This window comes from Mustela nivalis (assembly GCF_964662115.1).
Source record: "Mustela nivalis genome assembly, chromosome: 1".
Lineage (NCBI taxonomy): Eukaryota > Metazoa > Chordata > Mammalia > Carnivora > Mustelidae > Mustela > Mustela nivalis.
In genome coordinates this window covers 116,663,535-116,686,171 of record NC_139020.1, presented here as the reverse complement: position 1 = coordinate 116,686,171, position 22,637 = coordinate 116,663,535, and the positions used below count along the sequence as shown (strand labels likewise).

Sequence of the window (22,637 nt, the reverse complement as noted above, 5' to 3'; positions counted from 1 at the left end):
ATTGACAATGAGCAGTAGATATTTTGAGAGGAATCTTTTCTCTGAGCAGCAGGTCTCAATGGTTGGCTTAAGATATGCACTAAACCACATTGTAAACAGGTGTGCTGTCAGCCAGATTTCGTTGTTCCATTTATGAAGCACAGGGAGAGTAGATTTTACACAATTCCTAAGGTCCTTAGGATTTCCAGAATGGTAAATGAACATGGGCTTTAACTTCAAGTCACCAGCTACATTAGCCCCTAACAAGAGAGCCAGTCTTTCCTTGGAAGCTTTGAAGCCAGGCATTGACTTCTCCTCTCTAGCTATGAATGTCCTTGATACATCTTCTTCCAATAGAAGGCTATTCTGTCTGCATTGAAAATCTGTTGTTTAGTGTGGCCACTATCATGGGTTATCTGAGTTAGACCTTCTGGAGAACTCGCTGCAGCTTCTCCATTAGCACCTGTTGCTTCCACTTGCACTTTCATGTTACGGAGACGGCTTCCTTCCTTAACCCTCATGAACCCACCTCTGCTGGCTTCCAACTTTTTTCCTGCAACTTCCTCACATCTATCAGCCTTCCTAGAATTGAAGAGAGTTAGGGCTCTGTTCTGGATTAGGCTTTAGCTTAAGGGAATGTTGTGTTGACCTACCCAGACCACTCAATCTTTCTCCATATCAGCAGTAAGGCTGTGTCACTGTCTTATCATTCATGTGTTCACTGGAGTAGCATTTTTAATTTCCTTCAAGAACTCTTCGTTTGGGGGAACCTAGGTGGCTCAGTGGGTTAATCCTCTTCCTTTGGCTCAGGTCATGATCTCAGTGTCCTGGGATGGAACACTGCATCAGGCTCTCTGCTCATCAGGAAGCCTGCTTCCCCCCGCTCTCTAGCTGCCTCTCTGCCTACTTGTGATCTGTCTCTGTCAAATAAATAAATAAAATCTTAAAAAAAAAAAACGAAAGAACTCTTCCTTTGTATTCATAACTTGGCTAATTCTTTGGTACAAGAGGCCTAGCTTTTGGACTCTTAGCTTTTGACACGCCTTCCTCATGAAGCTTAAATCATTTCTAGCTTTTGATTTAAAGAGAGAGACATGTAACTCTTCCTTTCTCTTGAACACTTAGAGGTCACTGTAGGGTTATTAGTTGGCCTAATTTCAATACTGTTGTATCTCAGGGAATAGGGAGGTCTGAGGACAGGGAGAGAGATGGGGAAATGGCCCATCAGTGGAATAGTTGGAACACATGCAATATTTATCAATTAAATTTGCCATGTCATATGGGCAACTATTTATGTTGCCCCCCAAATTATAATAGTAATATCAAAGATCACTGATCATGGATCACCATAACCAATATAATAATGAGAAAGTTCAAAGTATTGCAAAAATTGGGGTGCCTAGGTGGCTCAGTCTATGAAGTGTCTACCTTCAGCTTGGGTTGTGGTTCCAGAGTTCTGGGATGGAGTCCCACATGGGGCTCCCTGCTTGGTGGGGAGTCTGCTTCTCCCTCTCCCTCTCACTCATTCAACTAAAAAATAAAATCTTTAAAATACTGCAAAAATTACCAAAATGTGACAGAGACATGAAGTGTGCAAATGCTGTCGGGAAAATGGTGCCTATACCCTTGCTCGATGCAGGGCTATAACAAACCTTCAGTTTGGAAAAGAGACAGTATCTGCAGGGCACCTGGGTGGCTTAGTCAGTTGAGCTTCCAACTCTTGATTTTGGCTCAGGTCATGATCTGGGCGGGAGGTAGTGGTGAGAGTGAGCTCCTCATCATGCTCTGTGCTGGGGCGAGGAGCCTGCTTAAAATTCTCTTTCTGTCTCTAACCCTCCCTGTATCTCCCCCGACCCCATCACTTGCACAAACAAAACTGCAGTATCTGACTCACTCACTCAACAAACAAAAATGCAGTATCTGAAATGTGCAATAAAGCACAGTGCAATAAAATAACATATGTGTGTATCATGCAAACCCTTAAGATACAGTATTTTAAAAACTTATTAACTTCAAACAGTATGGATTGATTGACCCGCTGCGAAAACTGAAGGGAAGAGCATCCCATTCTCCCACACTTACTAGTTTGGTTACTGACATTATTTATGCTTTCTCAGGGTTTTGTAACATTTCTATTCTATTCCTAGATTTTAATTCTCTTTCTTCTGTCTTAGTTCTAATCTAAACTGTTTCAATACTTACCCTCATGGCTTCTTCATTCCTATGTTCAGTATTTTGATTTTTCTCTTGGCGGGCAGGACTTCACCATGGAGCAATTTCTTGGGTGCTGGGTTCCTTAAAATCTTTCCTTTTAGACAATCTCTGCCTAGTTCTTTCATGAAGTGAGTAACTTTGTAGATATTGCTTCATTGAAGGGCAATGAAGCAATATGTACAAAGTTACTCACTTCATGAAAGAACTAGCTTTGCATGTACTCACTTCATGAAAAACAGGCTTTGCATGTTGTTGTGAAGTCTGAGATCAGCTTGACTCTGTCCTGTTGAAAGGGACTTCCTTCTCATACTTGAAACTAACCCAGCTTTAAAAATGGGGAAAAAAGGGGGTACCTGGGTGGCTCAGTGGGTTAAGCCTCTGCCTTCGGCCCAGGTCATGATCTCCAGGTCCTGGGATCGAGCCCCGCATCGGGCTCTCTGCTTGGCGGGGAGCCTGCTTCCTCCTCTCTCTCTCTCCCTCTGCCTACTTATGATCTCTCTCTGTCAAATAAATAAAAAAATCTTTAAAAAAAATAAAAAATTAAAAAATAAAAAAAATAAAAACAAAACAAAACAAAGCAAAAAAACTAGTGATATGTCCCAGACTTGTAACGTGGACACACACACACACACACACACACACACACACACATGGAAGGAAGAAAGGAAGGGAAAGGAAAGGGAAGTTAAGGAAAGGGAAGGGAAAGGGGAAGGAGGGAGGGAGGGCAGGAGGAAAGAACTATCATCTGCTATCACCACTGTTTCATAAAATAAAGGACATTTTTATAACTAAAAACAAGTAAAAAGACAGTATCTCTTAAAGACATTGCATTTAAGTTGAATAAATTTAGCTTTTTGAAAAACTGACCACTTACTTCATGCATTTGGCCTCAGCCCAGCAATGACTTCTTCCTGGCCCAGCCCCTCTCGAAAAGAAGGTTTTGTAAGCCACAAGTCGTGATGACCTCACTGCCTTGCTCTCCAGGTCACACCTTTGAGCAAAGGTGAACCTGTTCTTGTTTTCCCAGGTTATAGTGACTATACCCCAGTCCCTTGGTCTTTAGAAAGGAATCAGTCTCAATGTGAAATGTGAACCAACCAAGAAGGAAGTAAAAAAGAAGATAATTCTGTGGTTGGGGTGATGGTGTGAATAGACAAGGAAGACAGAACTTCTTCCTCAATTTCCTTAGTCATCACTGGGCTATATATAGATCAAGTTCCCCCATGGAGTATAACATTATAGTGTATTGCTCAAAATAACTTTTGCCTTATTGATATCATAGTAATAATGCCTTCCAGTGGGACTTGGCAACTGTGAAGTAAGCGGGAGAGAGAGACAGAGGAACAAATATTCTAGTTGTATACAAACAAGGCATTGGTCTCAAGTATGCCTACCAGGGAGCTTGTAACCCACACCTATTCAATGTTGGCTTCAACCCAGGCTAGAGCTAAATGAAGGATCTTATTCTTTAGATATACTTGAAAGATATCCTATCATTTAACCTCTCCACATACCTCTGAATTAGGATCTTAGTATTTCTCTTTTATAGGGGAGGAAACTAATGATCAGAACAGCAAAGAAATTCGCCAAGATATTGCAGATGGAGCACCTGGGTGGCTCAGTTGGTTGGGTTTCTGCCTTCAGGTCAGGTCATGATCGAGGGATCGAGCCCTGCCTTGGGCTCCCTGCTCAGTGTGTGTGGGGTGTCTGCTTCTCCCTCTGCCCCTCCCCCCCTTTTATGCAAACACACACACTCTCTCTCTCTCAAATACATAAATAAAATCTTTAAGAAAAAACATCTCATAGCTAATAAGCTCTTTCAAACCTACGTCATTCTGGTTCAAAACTCATTTATATCACAAAGCTTCAGCAGCAGGCTTAGAAAATATTAGCCACTATTGAATGTTTCTAATGTGACTTTTTAAAAAAAGATTTTATTCATTTATTTGACACAGAGAGAGAGATTACAAGTAGGCAGAGAGGCAGGCAGAGAGAGAGGGGAGGAAGCAGGCTCCCTGCTGAGCAGAGAGCCTGATGTGGGACTCGATCCCAGGACCCTGAGATCATGGCAGGGCTGAAGGCAGAGGCTTAACCCACTGAGCCACCCAGGCGCCCTCTAATGTGACTTTTTATCGAAACAAAACAGCAGCAACAAAACCCCCAACCAAACAAACCTAAAATCACTTTGTTGGAGAATTTCAATGATAATCGTTACTGTTCCAAGGCATTGAACTAGGAACCAAGCCATTCATATAAGCTACAGTTAGACTAGTGTTAATTCTATAGCGCTGCGCTGGTCAGGATGGACCGAGTGATGCTGCGGCAGGCGACTCCTCAATCTCAGAGCCTTAACAAAACAACAGGACAGTTTCCAAGCCCGGAGAGCCAGGGTCCCACGCCAACAGTGGCTCCATCTCAACATGTACTTCCACGATTGCGGAGGCGAGAGAAGTGAACCTCACACATTGGCTTTTAAAGTGTCCTCCCGGAAGGGACACATTTCACTTCCATTCATGTTTCTTTGGCCAAAGCCAGTCCTGTAGCCGTATTTCACAAGAGGTGGGGAAGTACATGCTACCTTGTGCCTGGAAGGAGGAAAGCTGAACATTTCCTTAGTGAACTACAGAAATCCTCCCCCCCACCTCTAGGCAACCACTCATCTGTTTGCTGTCCCCACAGTTTTATCTTTTCCAGAATGTAATATAGATGGCATTACCCAGTATGAAGGCTTTTACCTCTGGCTCTTTTTACTTAGCACCTGGTTCTGAGACCAAAGCAGGGGCCTGCCTCCTGTGGTGGTTTGTTCCTTTTCTTCGCTGAGTACTAGTCCATTGTACCCTTGTTCCCCAGCTCATCAGGTGAAGGGTTTCCTAGCGCATCTTTAAAGTTCTTCATCTAGGGGTGTTTGGGTGGCTCGGGCTCTCTGCTCAGCAGGGAGGCTGCTTCCCTTCCTCTCTCTCTGCCTGCCTCTCTGCCCACTTGTGATCTCTGCCTGTCAAATAAATAAATAAAATCTTAAAAAAAAATAATAAATTGTTTCATCTACAAATGCCTGCTTGGGCTTTGCTACACGAGATCCTTGCTAAGCATTCCTGTTCAGTTACACGTCATAGTTGTGCACACACTTGCACAACTGGAGTCACCAGTCTGCAGCTCCTAGAGTGACTGAGTCCCTAGGACCTTCAACTTCAGTGTATTTCTTCTGTTGCAATGGTTCGTCTTCTCACTTACTCACTCATTCTGTTTTAGCAAATGCCTGTTAGGTGGCATTTGAACATCTAATGTTCAACAGGACAGTCTTATTCCCACCCTTACAGATATCCAATTTTGGGCTCATTAACCCCTTTGCTATATGGGGAGCAGGAGGAGAGGAAGGAAAGGGTAAATGAAAGCAAGTCCAAGGTCTTTGGGGCCAGTTACTAGTGAATCAGCATTGAGATAACATCAATTATGCAGTTATGTCTTTCTTTGGGTGACAGGAGTTCCCTACTGTAGAGAACTGATATATTCTCTTGGTGTTGCATTTCTTTGCTTACAGAGTCTTCTCACATGATTCTCCCTTTTAATCCTCACAACTCTGCAAGGCAGTCATTATTATCCCTGCTTTAGGGATCAGGACTCTGAGGCTCAGAGAGGCTCAGAGAGCTGAGCAACACCTTTGGCCTGAGATCACGATCTGGGAAAACAGCCATGAAATTTAGAGAATGTCTCATATCAGTGGTTGGGCCAGGCCTTGCAGTGGTGCTGTAAGTTTTTACAAGGTAAATAAAAAAATCAATAAATACCTTTATTCTTGGCATTTCTCTCTCTCTCTCTCTCTCTCTCTCTTTTTTAAAGATTTATTTATTTATTTGACAGTGAGAGAGATCACAAGTATGTAGAGAGGCAGGCAGAGAGAGAGGAGGAAGCAGGCTCCCTGTGGAGGATTCATTTTATTGCATCATTTACTGACTAGAATGCCAGACTTAAAGCCCGATGTGGGGCTCCACCCCAGGACCCTGGGATCATGACCTGAGCTGAAGGCAGAGGTTTTAACCCACTCAGCCACCCAGGCACTCCTCTCTCCCTTCTTCTTAAAGATTTTATTTATTTGTTTATTTTGGAGAGAGAGAAGCTCTGTGGGGTGAGTCAGGGTGGGGCAGAGGGGGAAGGAGTGAGAGAATCCCAAGCAGACTCCATGCTGAGTGCAAGCTTAACATAGAACTCAATCTTACAATCCTGAGATCATGACCCAAGTCAAAATCAAGAGTCAGGACACTTAACTGACTGAGTCATTCCGGAGCCCCCGGCATCCCTCTTCTATCTTCCTGAAGTCCATGCTTGCTACATCAGATGGCTACAGGACGCCACAACCCAGTTCTGGGGATTCAGAGCTGTCTTTGCCATCTAGGATCCAATACACAAGGACTGTGGTCTACCCCCCTTATTTTTTATCATTTCCCAAGCAACTGGGACAACTCAGTGTGCACTGATGAAGTCCTTTAAGTCCAAGAGTCTAAACGTATTTTTTAGATCTTTGCTTACTGGTGAATCAAATCTGGTCAAATGCACAAGTAGGACAAGTACTCTGGCCAGCTTGTCAGCAACAGACCCACTGTTAGGTCCTAAAACAATACCACGGGTGAGTGGGTCTGTAAATGCTCTGATGTCCTGCTGAGGTGGGTAGGAGAATGAGAGGGGTCAGTTCTGGGGTCCTATTGAAATCTCGGTTGGGACGGGCTAAGAAAGCTGAGTTGAGGGGGAGCTGGGTCAGGAGAGGAGAGTGCAGCTGGTCATGCCCACTCCAAGCTATCTGATGGACTTCTACCCTGATCTAATGTGCCCAAAGTTCACCCTCAGGCACCAAGCTGACATGGTTAGCCTCTCCCAGTGACCAAGGTTTCCATCATACAGCGTCTGAGAGGCTTACCATCCCTGCCATGAGAGGAACTGAAGGAAGCAAATAATTAATGAACATCTATCTAGCCAGGCAGCCATATTCGCAGGCCAGCATGAATGTATGTCTCATGGTCTGCTGTCTTCATGTTCTACGGATTCTCCCGGCCATGGAGCACAGACATGCTTGCTTCCTGCCCCTTCCCATCCGAGATGTGAAAAGGTGGCCTGGGGTGGTTGCGGGGGAGGCATTCAGGAGGAAATATTGAACATCTGAACTGGTTATCTATTCTCCAATCCATAGAAAGGAAAGCAAACACCAGCAGGTATTATACACCTGAATCAGGCTTTTTTATCATTTAGGTCAGTGTGTCCATCCATCCATCCATCATCAAAAGTGCATTTCCGGGCGCCTGGGTGGCTCAGTGGGTTAAGCCGCTGCCTTCGGCTCAGGTCATGATCTCAGGGTCCTGGGATCGAGTCCCGCATCGGGCTCTCTGCTCAGCAGGGAGCCTGCTTCCTCCTCTCAATTGGATCCAGAAATAACTCAGTCCCTATGTTTGCCACACAAGAGTTTCCCGAAGAGTTCCATTGTTAACTCGTGAAAGGTAACCTGCTGCCCTCTGTTTGCTTGTTATTATGAGAAAAACACACAGTGAAAATGATATTCATTTTATTGCATCATTTACTGACTAGAACGCCAGACTTAAAGTAGATATAAGTATAAAAATAACCAGGTTCTTACAAATAATACTTTGCTGCTACAGTACTGAATAATTAGTGGAGGTGGCAATTATAATACAACTTTAAATAACATTTTCATAATGGTTTTAACACAATCAACCAGGGGTTTAAGGTTTAAAGGTTTGCAAAAAGAAATTCGGGACAATGTGAAAACTCAAGAAGTTCACATTCCAGCAACATGCTTCTTTTAACCGTTAAGTCCAACAACACAAACATTAACGAAACTCACAGCAACCCAGGATGAAAGACCTTCTGTTTTTGAAGAAATGGGCCAAGGTAATAGAGAAATCTGGGTTAGTTTCCCGGATAGACTGGTTCCCTCCCACCCCCGTCCAGTCCCATCCTTCCTAGGAAATAACTCTGCAACTGCATTGCATGTCCTAAAAACAACAACAACAACAACAACAACAACAACAACAAAAACCAAAAAACCAACAACAACAACAAAAAATCCCAGAATCTAGTAGGCAAATCCTTTGAAATGTCCTGTTAAAAAATGCAGAGGGGACAAAGCTGGTGTAAGATCTCTGTTTATAGACCTAAATTGTCCCCTTGGGTTTCACAGGCTTTTTTGTGAGCAGTTGCCAACAAACAGGATGGATTATAACACTATGAAAAGATACTTTAGCACAACAAATTGACTGGCATTTAATACTTTGATATTTCTAGCCTTTTAACCAGTATCCTTCTCTGGGGATTTCAGAAAAGAAAAAAAACACACACACTCAAAGGACAACTCTACAAAACCCTATCTGTTTCCATAAATGCACACAAGAACCTCAGAAAGATGCTTGGTCAGGAAGGAAGAAATGACATGTCTCTTCTAATCCCCACAAAAGTCTTCCCATAGAAAAAATATCTCTGATGTGAAGGGCAGTTTTAAAGAAGACAGAGAATACTGAAATACTGAACTTTGCATTCTTCCTGTCTCCAAACAAGTGTTCTCATTTTGAAATCAGGGTAAGTATCTTAGAACAATGGGTCCGAACCCGACTTTGGAGCATGCTAGGCTAAACGAAGCTCGAAGCAACTAGAATGCTTGGCTTTAGCTTCTTCAGGCTAAGTTCCCAGGGTTACCGGGTACTCGGGCCCTTGGCCGGTGGGCAAGATGGCTTCACAGAGACCCCACAAAGCCACATGCGTGGTATGTCCCTCAGAGGCGCTCTGGGAACTTCCACATCTGAATAAATACCATCCTTCAGAAACATTTTCTTAGGCAGCGTCTAGCCCTGCAAAGATGCTGCCCTTCTGTTTGGACCAACTTTAAGAATTACCTCTTCGAGAACTTAATAGTCACATCTTAGTTTAGAATTCCAAATGCTAGCAGCCAGCTCGATTACCCTCTTCATTCAACATACTTGGCTCTAAATGAGTTAGCTGCTTCTGAAAACAAATTTTCGTCCAAGGAAGAAGATTTGTCAGCATTTAAGACATTCAACTGAGTATGTTCACGACTCTGATCACATTCACAAAAATATGCTTCTAATACGTGGGAGCCACAGCCTTCTGGAGGACACAAGGCAAAACGCCCCTCAGCGGGCATCTAAGTCTGGCTGTGTTTGCCAGAAACCCGGGTCATCACCTCACCCTTCCTACGCCCCAAGCCACGTACCAGTACACTTCCCGCTAAACACAAGCCAGCCACTCTTAACCTCACGTGTCCAAGAAATGGAAGCAATTACATGCAATGAACCCAAAAGGACTTTTTCAAAAAGGAATCAACATTGGTTTTTTTTTTTTTTTTCATTTCATGTCATTAGTTCAGTTAATGCTTCATAATATTAAGGTTCTTAAAAAAAAAAGTATGTTATAAGCCCACTCTCCCCTGCCCTCTTTGACATGTAAGGTCCATTTGGATGGTGAGGCATTCACAGGAAGGCAAGGCAGGGAGAGGGGTTTGAATCCTGGCTCTCTAAGGCAAGATATTCACTCTCTCTGGAAGTTCATGTATGCAAGAAACAGACACTCTCATGCACGCTTCACCAGGGTGTGGTGAGGCCAAGGGCCTTGCACAGAGCCGGGTCATGGTGGGAACACCAGAGATTCGGGTCACAACAGGTAGACTTCATCAATTCTCTCCAGGGCCCTGGGCTGGCTCATGGGGCCGAGAGGAAAAGACAGGAGAAAGAGCCCCCCCCCCCAAGCTTAAACAAACCCACAGTAGCCAGGAGGCTGACAGGTAATCCCCATGCCCCATCCTGCTCTGAGGCACTGCCCGGCCCTCTAGAAGTTGAAGCCTCCCATGAGCAGTGAAGTGTCCCTTTTCCTTTCCACCTTCCCCTAGCTGTGGGGGCCCAAGGAGGCAGGACCGTGGTGTTTCTATGGGCACGAATCGCACATTCCAGGTGCAGGGGCAGGCATGGAGCACCCATGCTGGAGCTGAGGGCTTCTGCTCCCCAGGGGCACACCCTACCCTGTCTCTCCAGTCTAGAGGCTGCTGCTGTCCCACTGCTTGTTTGCCCTCCGCCCAGGCAGGACCCTCTGGGAGGTACTGAACCCCAGGCAGACGTTCAGCTGACCTCTCCCTTCCTCATTCATGGTGGGCAGCCAACATGTAACTGGGGAGAAGTCATGCTGCTTTTCATGCCTTGTTAGGCCCTTGGGCTCTTGAGACAGCCCCTCCCCAACCCCACAGCCTCCTAGCAAGGAGATACATTTGAACCTCACATCATTGGAGGCCTCCTTTTTTCACAGTAAAAGAAAAACAACATTCTTAATCCACTTCACACGCACGAAACCTACTCACAAGAAAGCACTCTTGGAACTCACAGGACACTCTTCTGGACATCAGCATTCTTCTTAAGAATGCTTTTGAGACAAAACACTTAACTTAGTGTAGCTTATAGCTTCTGGTCCTGACACAGGAGATGATCCGTCAGCTGAGACAGCATTGGACACCTTTAGCTGAGAATGCCTGGGAACACACCTCCCCCCACACACACCCCACTGTGGCTCTGGGGATAAGCAAGGATCTGCATCAAGAGCCAGGAAGCAACGTCACTTCACCAGGGAGGCAAGTCTGTTGGCCCAGGTGAACAAGCTCGGAGCTCTCCAGTTAGATGTGAGACCAGGGGGCATGAAGGCTCTTTGGTTCCCCAGAAAGAGGCAAGACCCAGAGATTTCAGAAAGATGATGCCCTGAAATTTGAAGCTGGCATCCGCTGACGACAAGAGAATTTGTATCTCAGGAGATGAGTCCAATGTAATGACTAAAAAGCGTCACACCTGACTTGTGTTCCTGCTGCCAGCAGGGTATTGGTGGCTTGTGGAGACCAGGGGACACAAAAGTTGACACTTAGAACGCTAAGGGTGAGGATTACAGAACAGTAAGGGTGAGAGAGACTCTGAAGAGATGAGAGAACTCTGAACAAACAACCATGCCCAGGATAGAATTGTCCCCAAAGGCTAGACCGCTTCCAGAAATGTAGCTCCTGAGCTCCAGGCTTCAGGGTGGGAACACTTCTCTGACCACTGTGTTCTTACTTCATCCCAAACCAGGATGCGTCAAAAGCACATGGCGGGAATAATCGCAGTTCCACAAGGAGCTGGTAAAGACACCGCGCCCTGGGGGTGCCCCTCCCCCCACAGAACCCAAGTCACAGGCATAATAAATAAGACACGGGGCACTTCCTTCCCAAAGGCAAACTCTCAACGCCTAAACTGGCCGGAAGACTTTAGTTCTCTGACGCTGACTGAAACTACCATGTTTCTGGAGGGAACTCTGCAGTAGTATAAAGAGGGACGAATTACTGCATGAGAGAAAATAAGTTATTTCTTCAGTGAATAAACAGCTTTGAGCCCTTAGTTGAAAGAGGACACTGAGTTTGTGGGCAAGATCCCGGATGGGGTCACATAAGCCGCCCCAGAAAGGAAGCAGACTCACGGCTGTGTGGCTCCATCCCAGCTCCCGGGTCTTCCTCGGGAACCCACACAGGCTTCCCAAAGCACGAGGGTTTCAGGAAGTAGACCGTGCCGGGTCAGCCCAGTCCTCCGGCCACATCCGGGTGCTCCTCCCTCAGCGGCGGAATTCCCGCTCAGGCCCAGTCTGCATTCGGCTTCCCATTTCTACTGCACCGATATAGCAGCTTCGGCCTCCGCGGGGGAGGAAAGAGTCCCCACGCCGGCACCGGGCGCTGCCCTCAGGGAAGAGAAGCCCCCCACCCCCCTCCACCCTGGCCCTCAGCTCTGTGACTTTCTGGGCCTCCTCCCCACAGCGCCCCGCCTCACTACCGGCAGCGGGAGGCCTCTAATTAAAAGCAAATGCAACTTGTCTTGCCCGAATGCAGACTTGTTTGAAAAAGGGAGAATTAACTGCGGAGGGAAAGAAGAAATAATCTTAAATAAATGTCACCTTGACTACAAAATGGAGTGTGTGCTATGCCTCGCACAGTTCAGTTCCTCATTTTGAGGGTTGGGATGGAAACTGCAGAAGACCTAGAACCTACTAAAAATACTGTGTGCTCACCTGCAGCATCTCCAAACCTTAGTGGTATGTTCATCCGTGGTTTAGCACGTAGATACCGGGCAGGGGAACCACGAAAGAGCCTGTACTTTGCAGTAAATTAATCACCAGATCGAGGCCTATGGGAGTGTCTGAGGAAAAGAGGCCTTCTTTTTGGAACAGTCTTGGAAAAAATCCAAAAGGAGACCTCCCTATCCAATTGACTAAAGTGCAAACTAAGGAAAGACTGGGTCCTGGCGAAGGTGCCTGAAGACATGCCCTGGCTAAGAGTCAACCCGTGGCCCATGACCCATGGCCAGTGGCCCCAAAGTGGCTGCTGCATTTGGGGACACCCGGGACTGGCCCCTGTTCATATTCACAGTAAGGGCAAAGGTGCCCAAGGAGCAGCCCTCAGTTCCATGTCCCGGATCTGTCTCCTTCCCCTGTGGTCACGCCCCTCACGCCTGTCCTGCTGCTTTCTGCTTGCCACAGGAGTGTGGCTCCATGAGTCCTGGGAGCAGCCCGTGAGCACACTGGCCCCCCTGGTGCAGTCCTCTGAGTGTGAAGGGCCCACAACTTGCTCAGAGTGCTGGGCCGTCTGTCTCTCTTCTGCACTTAGAAGTAGTCTCTTCTCCTGCTCTCATCACTGATGAAAGATGGGTTATACTGTCCAGGGAAAATGCAGGAGTGCCGTGACCCCGGCAGTCCAGTGTATGCCGGGTAGAGTCCATTGCGTTCAAGTTCAGGATTTCTTACGCTTGTGGGCTGGTGGCCAGAGAGAAGAGAAAAGAAGTGCATTTATTATTCATAGATTTAAATTTAATGTTTTTTTTTTTTTCCTTTTGAAAAATAAAGAAGAAGAAAAAAGAACGCTATGTTTTAATAAACCCAAGAGGGAGGCAGCTAACTCTAATGGAGCAGGGTCTGACCTAGAAGTCAGGACCTCCCAGGCCCTCTCTTTGTGGAGACTGGCATCCCTTTTCCAAAGGAGATTTTTCAAAGGCATCCATATTTTCAAAGGAGATTTAAAGAAGTAGAGCCTGGCATCCCTTTTTCAGAAGAGATTTTCAAAGGCATCCATATTTTCAAAGGAGATTTTCAAAAGTGATCAAGGGAAGCCCAGCAATTTTAGACCAATATAGGAAAAGACCTGGGCTAATTATCCTAATTATCATAAAGATTCATTATTACCTGATTATCATCTTGACATTTTAAAAAAGTGTCTTTCTTGCAGAGCAGAGCACAGCACGAAGGTTCCCACCACAAACAGGGAACTGATTTTTGCAAGGTCATAGGACTGCCTATTAAAGGTGGAGTCAGGACCCCAGAGTGGAAGGCCATCAGCAATAGGCAGCCATCTCTGACCAGATCCCAGCCTAGACCATGGCTCCCTAGCTGACGTGCAAAAGCAGCTCACATGGAAACAACACAGCTACTTTGAGGAGGCCCTCAATGAGGCCCACTGGGAGAAAATGCTTGCCTGGCAGAAAGAAAACACTAGAGACAGCATATAAGGAACATGGATCCTAGGAGTGCCCGAGGTACACCTGAGGCCACTGTGAGAGACAGCCTTCTCACTCAGGGGACAGCTTCATACCATAAGCGTAGGCTCTACGGACTGCTCAGCCCATTTCTGAAGGGAAGATGGGGCTGGTTTAAGTTCTTGATTATTTCTACTTCAGGCAACTCTTGCGCTAACTCCACGGAAACACACCGGGGTTGGTCCTCTGGTGCCCTGGGTCTGTTTGTCTCTATGCGATTTCGCCAGGCACGGGGTAAGAGTCCCTGGCAAATGGTGTGAGGGTGCAGGCACACTTGCTTGGGCAGCAGACACCCGTAGACACCTGGCTGCCATGAGAGGAACAGGGCTTCCCACATGGAGAACACAGCCAAGCACTTGTGCGGAAACATTAACACTTAACCCCAGCTCGAAGTTTGTGTCTGCATCTGTCTTTTCCCTCATTATTTCTTCTTCTTCCTTCTTTTTTTTAAAGATTTTATTCACATATTTGACAGAGAGAGATCGCAAGTAGGCAGAAAGGCAGTCAGACAGAGAGGGGGAAGCAGGCTCCCTGCTGAGCAGAGAGCCTGATTTAGGGCTTCATCCCAGGACCCTGAGATGATGACCTGAGCCAAAGGCAGCGGCTTAACCCACTGATCCACCCAGGTGCCCTCTTACTTCTTCTTGTTCTTCCCCCAGTTTCAAGTTTTCCAAAGGGTCCAATGGAAACAATAGCTTCCTTAGCATGAACCTCTCCCATCCAAAGTCTGAACCCTCAGGGTTCATCCCCATAGCAATTAGTGGGGTTGTAACTTCTGTCACAGCGCTGTTAAGTCCCCATGGGGCAAGGTTCCACATTTATTGCTACCTCAAAGAGGTCCACGTGGGATGAGAAGTCACCTACGTCTGTTTACTACCCAGTTCAGACAGCCCCATTTTGTTTGCCACGTCAATGTGAAATGAAACGGGCAGGGCATGGGTTATCCGAGGTAGGACAGAGGAGCCAGAGCTCCCGGAGGTCTACCCTCTTCCCAGATGATGCCGTCCAGGGCTGGATGGGGCCCGCTGTTGAAGACCCACTGAGTGAACATCTCCTAAAACACTGAGAAGTGCTGCTGGGGAGGCCACTAGAATGTTCTCTTTATCCCTGTTCCCAGTCCCACAAGCACAGGAGGTAAAGTGAGGCAGACAAGGGATGAAAATGTGAGGGCCACAGCCTAAATACAACAAATTCTTTCTGCTAACTTTCAGTTTCCAATCTTACAACTCAAAAGCAAATTTGGTTCCAGGAAGAGTTATTTCTACAACCCCATAAAAGTAATGAGCTCGGTTGGGGGAAGTAGCCTTCCTGATCTTGATGTCAAAACTAACAAATACCATGCAAACAGATCATAAGTAAGTTGAATATTAAATTATATAAATAAGAGGCTCAGGACACCATTCTCTTTAACCCTTAAGCAGCTGAAGTTATCTTTGTTTTACCACAAAACACAATCCCCGTACTTCTCAGAGGGGATCAGAGCCTGAGCTGCCCCGGGCACAGAGATACGCACCGAGTAATACACATCCGTCATCTGGAGGAGATTTTTGGTACTTCCGTTCTCATGCATTTCAATAGCTTCTCGGCCCCATTCTTGTGAGCGGGGGTTTTTGGGGTACTCAGCATATGGGGACATTTGGAAATCTCCACTTTTGAAGATGAGTTTGCTTATGTCATTTTTACTCTTACTGTGGGATGGAAAATAGTTGATGATTCAAATGAACAAGTTCTGTAAAGAAATATCTATGAAAGCATGTTTTTATTATTTTAGAAGGTAGTTTAGACGGAAAGCTACCATTACATTCTTTTATAAATGCCCACTGAAGAAATGACATTATTGTTATATTTTGCCTAAGACAAATAAAAAGGCAATTAGATGCAAAAAAAAAAAAATTGCAAAAAGATCTTCCAACTGGAAGGGACGGGTTACCATGGACAGAGGATGAACAGCTATCTATAGTGAAGCAGTCTTCTCCAGGGGACCGAGGTCACTGCATCTTGGGGGCAGTCAGGAAAATCAGAGTCATGAATTCCCAGAATGCTGGAGCCAAAGGGTCTTTAGGATTCTTACTATGGTTCTAAACCTGCCTGAGGATCAGGATATACACAGAAACTTGTAGGTTTCACCAAAATTTACTAAGAGATGGGCTTTGGGGACGGGACAGCTCTGGCTTTGTGAAAAAATAAGACTTGTTCCCTAGGTCACGTTTTGCAACTAATGAAGCTAGGATAAGGTGCAGGCCTCCTGTCGCACTAGCCAGGGCCCCTTTTCCCCATGAAGCTACTCCAATGACCATAAAACCAGGCTCTCTCATTTGCAAAAATGCCCATCTGTTTATATTAGCTTCACACATTCTCATTTCAGTAGGTCAGAGAAAGCCCAGGACAAGCTCCCCTACTTGTGAGGGTTCCCTGGCTGGAAATGGTAGAAATATGTGTAATTTACCTATGGAATGGGCCTAGGAGCAGACATTTTTCATTATATTTGCCCTGGATAAAATAATCTGAAGCTTCTTCCTTCTTACCTCCCTTCTCTATAAATAAACTTTCTGGGAAGGCACAAAATGACTCAGGGTCATAAAACCAAATGTCCCGCATGTGGCTTAGGCGTTGTTCCTTCTTGCAAGTTCAAGAACAGATGCCACTGTGTTGCTCCCTGGAGGGTGGGGCCTCCGGTTTCAAACAATGACCTAGTAATTCATGACTACCTTCCCTTTGCCAAAGCCCATAGGCACTGGCTCCTTCTTCAGGTAGTCACACTACCTGGTTCTCCGATACTTAGCAAATAGGAGGCTTACTTCCTCTTGAGGTTTAATCTCTCTAGTTTCTGGTCTCCTACCCAGGATTTTATTTCCACTCATAGTTTGTCTTTGATGATTGGGTGGCAACTTGGCAAATGTCAGGCAAACGTGGTACCATGAGGTGTGGGTTCCCAGAAGGGCAGTTAGGGCAAACTGCTCTCTGCAGCCTTGCTAAAAGTGAAAGTTATCTTATGGTGTCCTTCTTATCAATGGTCGAAAAGACAACTTGCTATTTTGGTAGGTTCCCGCCATCTGTTACGTCAGAAAAATTCCCGCCATTTATAATAATCTAAATCAAAGGTCAGAGTTTTCCATTATCTGACTAGATAATCACCCACAGAAGGGACCAACTCCTTCCTTTCTCCTCCTTTCCCAGCAGACACCCACTGCACTGGCTTCCAAGAAGCCCAGAGCCCAGCATGTGTGCTGACTCCCATTTGCTTACTGGTGAAACAGCCCTGCTAACCCTTCACCTTTGTTTGCTTCTAAATTTGCCCATTTGAAGTATGTAAGCCAATGGTTTGAGTATATTCAGATGTGTGCAACCATTACCACAATCAATGTTTACAACAGTTGTGTCACCCTAAAAAGAAGCCTCTTACCCTTTACTCCCCAATTCACACCCCTCACTCGCCAGCCCCAGGAAACCACTAATCTACCTCTCTGTCTGTGAGATTTGCCTATTTTGGAGAGTTCATAGAGATGGAATCATACAAGAGGTGGTCTTTTGTGCATGTTTCTGTACATATTCACTTCCCAGGGTATGGACATCAGAGAGCGGGTGCCGGTTGCAAGGGCCTATTTAGCCAGAGCGATGCCATCCGGTTAACAGTGATTTTGTTTATGCAGTAAAACTTAAACTGACTCTGCTCCCCCCACCCCAGGGGAACTTACTTAACAAAGCCCAAATACAAGGGTGGGTCAGGTCAGGTGGAGATAACGGCCAAATGCAGGGATGAGTCAGGTCAGGGGGAGGTATCCAATAGTGTGTGGGGGCGCATACTGTCTCCCTAGCTACCAGGGAGTGTGGGCTTTTGGGCGACTTTTGGGCACCAATTCTGACCAAGGTGATAGGCTAGTTCAAATAGCTACTATAGGGTAAATTGAAATTCAGTTGGCCACCTGGGTGTGGCCAGGCCCAACCACATGGCCTTTGCTCTATAAAAGTTAGTCTGTAAGGCAGGGAGGGGTCACCCTCTCTGTAAGGGGCAGCCCGACCAGTCAGTTTGACGGTTGGTTTGATTCTCAATGCTTGGCATGAAATAAAGCTTTGCTTGACCTTTGCTTTGTATCAGTCTCACTCCTTTAATCATGGACCCATTACTGAGGGATCCAACACCGGGTCACAGGCGGACAAGGTGTTTACCTTCCCAAGGAGCTGACAGACTCCTTCAGAGGGGCTGCACCATTTTGTGTTTCTGGAGCAGGAGTGTTCTAATTCTTCCACAGCCTCACCAATGCTTGCTGTTTTCTTGTTTTTTAATTTTTATTTTTCATTTAAATTCAATTAATTAACATATAATGTATTATTGGTTTCAGAGGTATAAGTCCATGATTCATCAGTCTTATGTAACAGCCAGTGCTCATTACAGCCCATGCCCTCCTTAATGCCCATGACCCAGTTACCCCATCCTCCACCCCCCTCTTGGTTTTTAAATGGGCATCTTAGTGAGTGTGCAGTGGTGTCTCCTGGCAATTTTGTTTGTATTTCCCTGATGGCAATTTTGTTTGTATTTCCCTGATGGCTAGAACGTCATTTCATGTGCCTCCTGGCCATTTGTTCATTTCCTTTGGTGAAATGCCTATTCAAGTGTTTTGCCCATTTTTAAGTAAAGTTGCCTTTTTATTATTGAGTTTTAAGAATTCTTTCTATACTCTAGACACAAGTCCCGTATTAGACATACGATTTTCAAACCCTTTCTCCTGTTCCCTAGGTTGTGTTTTCACTTTCCTGATAGGGTTCTTTGAATCACAGGAGTTTTTAAATTTTGATGACGTCCAATCTATCACTTTTTTGTTGCTTGTGCTTAGGGATATTCTTTTTTTTAGTAAAGAAAACAGAGTCCCATTTGCTGTCCTTTCTCAATGGCACTATCTATTATGAATTTTCCTTTCTCCTTTTTTGAATGATTCCGTTATACAGGATGATTTAATACTGTAAAGCACCCCAAACATTCTTTAAAATCTACACAGACTATTGCTTAGCAGAGGCAAAGAGAATAAGAATGTGAACTCCTGGCACTCACCGGCAGCAGGTAACAATCAGCGCGATGCCTAGAATCAGAAGAAGCCCACCTCCTGCTGCTGCGATCACCACCGTGATCAACTGATAAGCTAAAGGAGGGTTAAAAAGGAGAAAAGTAAACAGGTAAGACATAATGAATAAATAAATGAATACAAAAGAAGAGTTGCCCTCCCTGCCCCACAGCTAAGACCTTGTCTCCTTTGGTGACCTCACCTTTCATGGGGTGGGGGGCAGGCAGGGCTCCTCAATGCTAGCTCTGGCATTTGCTCTGTTGGAGGATGGCAGTATATCCACCCCAAATAGTCCTCTTTAGCATGCTTATTATTTTGAACTATGTTTTTAAAAGATTTTATTTATTTATTTGACAGACAGAGATCACAGGTAGGCAGAAAGACAGGCAGAGAGAGAAGGGGAAGCAGGCTCCCCACTGAGCAGAGAGCCCGACTAGGGGTGGATCCCAGGACCCCCGAGATCATGACCTGAGCCAAAGGCAGAGGCTTAACTCACTGAGCCACCCAGGCACCCCTTGTACTGTTTATTTTTGAGAAACTGGGACTCAGGAGAAGCTCTGAAAACAGCAGGAGTAACCCTTTTTAAAGGGAGATTTACATTAGAAAAGAGGCCTGTACCAGAAGGCAGCTCAGAGTTCACCTTTTTACCTGAGAGCCTGATGTTGGGGCCCGGGCAGCCTGTGTTTACCAAACAGTTTCTCCTCTCACTTTCCCAGGTGGCTTCCCACCCCTGCCCTTGGCAGCCTGGACACCTAGCCCTTTCCTTAACTCTGAAGGGCACGGAAGCCTCAAATATCCAGCTGCCTTTGAGTCTCGTATTTTTGTGGGGCTCCCATGTGTGCTATGTAATTAAAATTGTTTTCTTTATCTCCTGTTACTAGGTCTTTTATTTGGGGTAGGGGTGGGGGTGGCAGTAGAGTTCTAGAAGGGTAGAGAAAAAATTATTTTTCCTCCCCTGCCTGCACTGTTTGGAGAAGACTTCTCCTTCCTTCCTTCTTTTCTTTCTTTCTTTCTTTTTCTTTTAAGTGTTTTTTAAAAAAAATTTATTTATTTATTTGACAGAGAGAGAGATCACAAGTAGGCGGAGAGGCAGGCGGGGGAGGGGTGGGGGGAGGGAAGCAGGCTCCCTGTTGATGCGGGCCTCAATCCCAGGACCCTGAGATCATGAACTAAGCCGAGGGCAGAGGCTTAACCCACTGAGCCACCCAGGCGCCCCAAGATTTCTCCTTTCTCAGTCACTTCTAGAACAATGGGTGGAACCCAAATTCTACCTGTAGATCAGCCCCCTGGTCATGTTTACCAACGCAAGGTAAAAAGAAAAAAACGAAAGGATATAGATGAAGTTTTCAAAAACTAAATCTGTTTGGTTTTAATAACTGTTCTGTCTTCTAAGATTTTATCCTTTCTATTCTTTTTTCCCCCTCACTTAAGCTGGGTACATTTTATTATGTGTAAATTATGCCTTCAGTAAAGTTGTTTTTTATTTTTACTTATTTATTTTTAAAAGATTTTGTTTATTTATTTATTTGACAGAGAGAGAGATCAGAAGTAGGCAGAGAGGCAGGCAGAGAGAGAGAGAAAGGAGGAAGCAGGCTCCCCGATGAGCAGAGAGCCTGACTCGGGGCTCGATCCCATGACCCTGAGATCATGACCAGAGCTGAAGACAGAGGCTCAACCCACTGAGCCACCCAGGTGCCCCAGTAAAGTTTTTTTTTTTTTTTTTTTTTTTAAAGTTATGGAGAAAACAGAGAATCATTTCTTGGCTACTTCCCATGCTTTGGTGTTAACTGTTTTTACATTTTTTGAACTGATGGTGATATAGTAGATATAAAAATTATTTATTTAGTTTTAGATTCTTACTTGATAAGATAAAAAGTACAGAACCCTATATTATAAGAAATATTACTGGTCAACTAAATTCAGAGTTTGAGAATCACTGCTGAACCATGCCAGGAATGAGTTATTACCTGAATACATACAAATTGAATTTAACCACCAGATATTAGCAGTCATATTAGTAAGCACATGCATATCATATGTAAAGAACAATATTAAAATTTTAATTAAGGGTTTTATACTGGTGTATTTCTGGCAAAATGATATTTTCAATAAAGTCTACTAAGTATTCAGTTGATTTTTGTTGTTGTGGAAATAAAATTTATTCTCAGGTTGTAAGGCACAGGATTTCAAATAAGGGCCAATAATCAGATTTTCTATAGTAAATTATGACTGGAATTTACATGATCTCCAGGTATTCAGGTAAAGTCACAGTAATGCACAGAGCTGACAGCAAGTGGACTGTTTGATAAAACCAAACCAACTGTTTACCTATCATTTATTTAAATAAATAACACAGAAACCTGATTATCTTGAAAAACCATCGGTATTAAGACATACAGGAAACAAAGCCAAACCATGGAGTGAGGTAATTCTCTCCTTCACCTCCTGACACATGTCTTTAAGCCTCCCTTTAAAAAAAAACTCTTGAATCTGTTGACATTTCTTCATCCCCACGAACACCACCCTAAACCGCCATCAACTCTTGACCCAGCAACTGTAACCATGTCCTAGCTCACCTTCCTGTGCCCCATCTTGCCCACTCCTTTAAAAAATAAGTCTGATTATGCCATTTCTCAGCTTTAAAATCCTACACTGGCTTCCTTTGTTCCTAACGAAAGACTAAAGTCTATTCCTGCTTATCCCTCCACACCAAGTTCAAATTTTCCCACTTCCAGCAAAACAAGCAGGTGCTCATTTTAGAAGTGACCTTTGCAAGTGGCCACAGCTGTGGCAGAGTCCTCTTTGGAACGAGCAGTTTTTTGTTTTTTTGTTTTTTTTTTTTTAAAGATTTATTTATTTACTATGGGGGGGCAGTTTATGCAAGCATGGGGAGGGGCAGAGGGAGAAAGAGAAGGAAGCAGACTCTCCCCTGGGTGGGGAGCCAGATAGGGTAGGGGGGTAGGGGCTGGATCCAGGACCCTGAGATCATGACCTGAGCTGAAATCAAGAATCAGTTGCTTAACAGACTGGGCCACCCTAGGCGCCCCTGGAACGGGCAGTTTTTTCTAAAGAGAGGCATAGCTGGAGTAGACCAGTGCTTCTTAAACTATCTGCAGCCAAGAACCAGTCCTGACAGCCAGAAGATCTCATGGGTATGAGCATAAATTGCCAGGAGGGGATCTACTGAAATGTCCCCAAAAGTTGGCACTGCCTTGGAAATCATGGCTAACTCCTTTCTTCTTTGTGCTTCCCTGTACTTCCCAACCGTTACTCATATGCGTGTACACACACACACACACACACACACACACACACACACACAATTTTTTAGAGTATGTTTGATGCTCTTTGGCAGTTAGATCTTATTACTGGGAACTTGAAATCAGCTTATGGACAAGATAATCCCGATTTTTTTTCTCTCAAATCTGCTATCAAGTCAGTTCATGAACAACTGATTTTTTGAACTTAAGACTGACTTTGACTTTATTATGAGGCCACATAATGATCATAGGTGCATGGGATTTTGGGATACCTCAGGGGCTCTCTTGGTTAAGCATCTGCCTTCAGTGCAGGTCATGATCTCAGGGTTCTAGGATTGAGCCCTGCATGGGGAATCCCTGCTCAGTGGGGTGCCTTCTTCTCCCTCTCCCTCTGCCTCCCACCCCTGCTTATGTTCTCTCTCTCTGTGTCAAATAAATAAATAAAATCTTTTAAAAAAAACCAAACACGAAGAAGAGCATGGAATTTGAATCAACATTAACTATAACATTTACAGTTTTGTGGGTGC

General features: G+C 45.0%; 1 protein-coding gene across 2 annotated transcripts in view; it reads right to left on the bottom strand.

Annotated features, from left to right (window-relative positions):
* Window positions 1–7,724: 7,724 nt before the first annotated feature.
* Window positions 7,725–22,637, bottom strand: part of HEG1 (heart development protein with EGF like domains 1) — an 87,368-nt gene continuing 72,455 nt past the window's right edge. For both annotated transcript variants that reach the window (XM_082698818.1, XM_082698819.1), the window contains 3 exons: window positions 18,841–18,928; window positions 15,307–15,481; window positions 7,725–13,017 (listed from right to left, as the gene is read on the bottom strand). In XM_082698818.1, coding sequence (XP_082554944.1) covers window positions 12,868–13,017; window positions 15,307–15,481; window positions 18,841–18,928 — 413 coding nt within the window. In that variant the 3' untranslated portion in view covers window positions 7,725–12,867. The remainder of the gene's footprint in view (window positions 13,018–15,306; window positions 15,482–18,840; window positions 18,929–22,637) is intronic.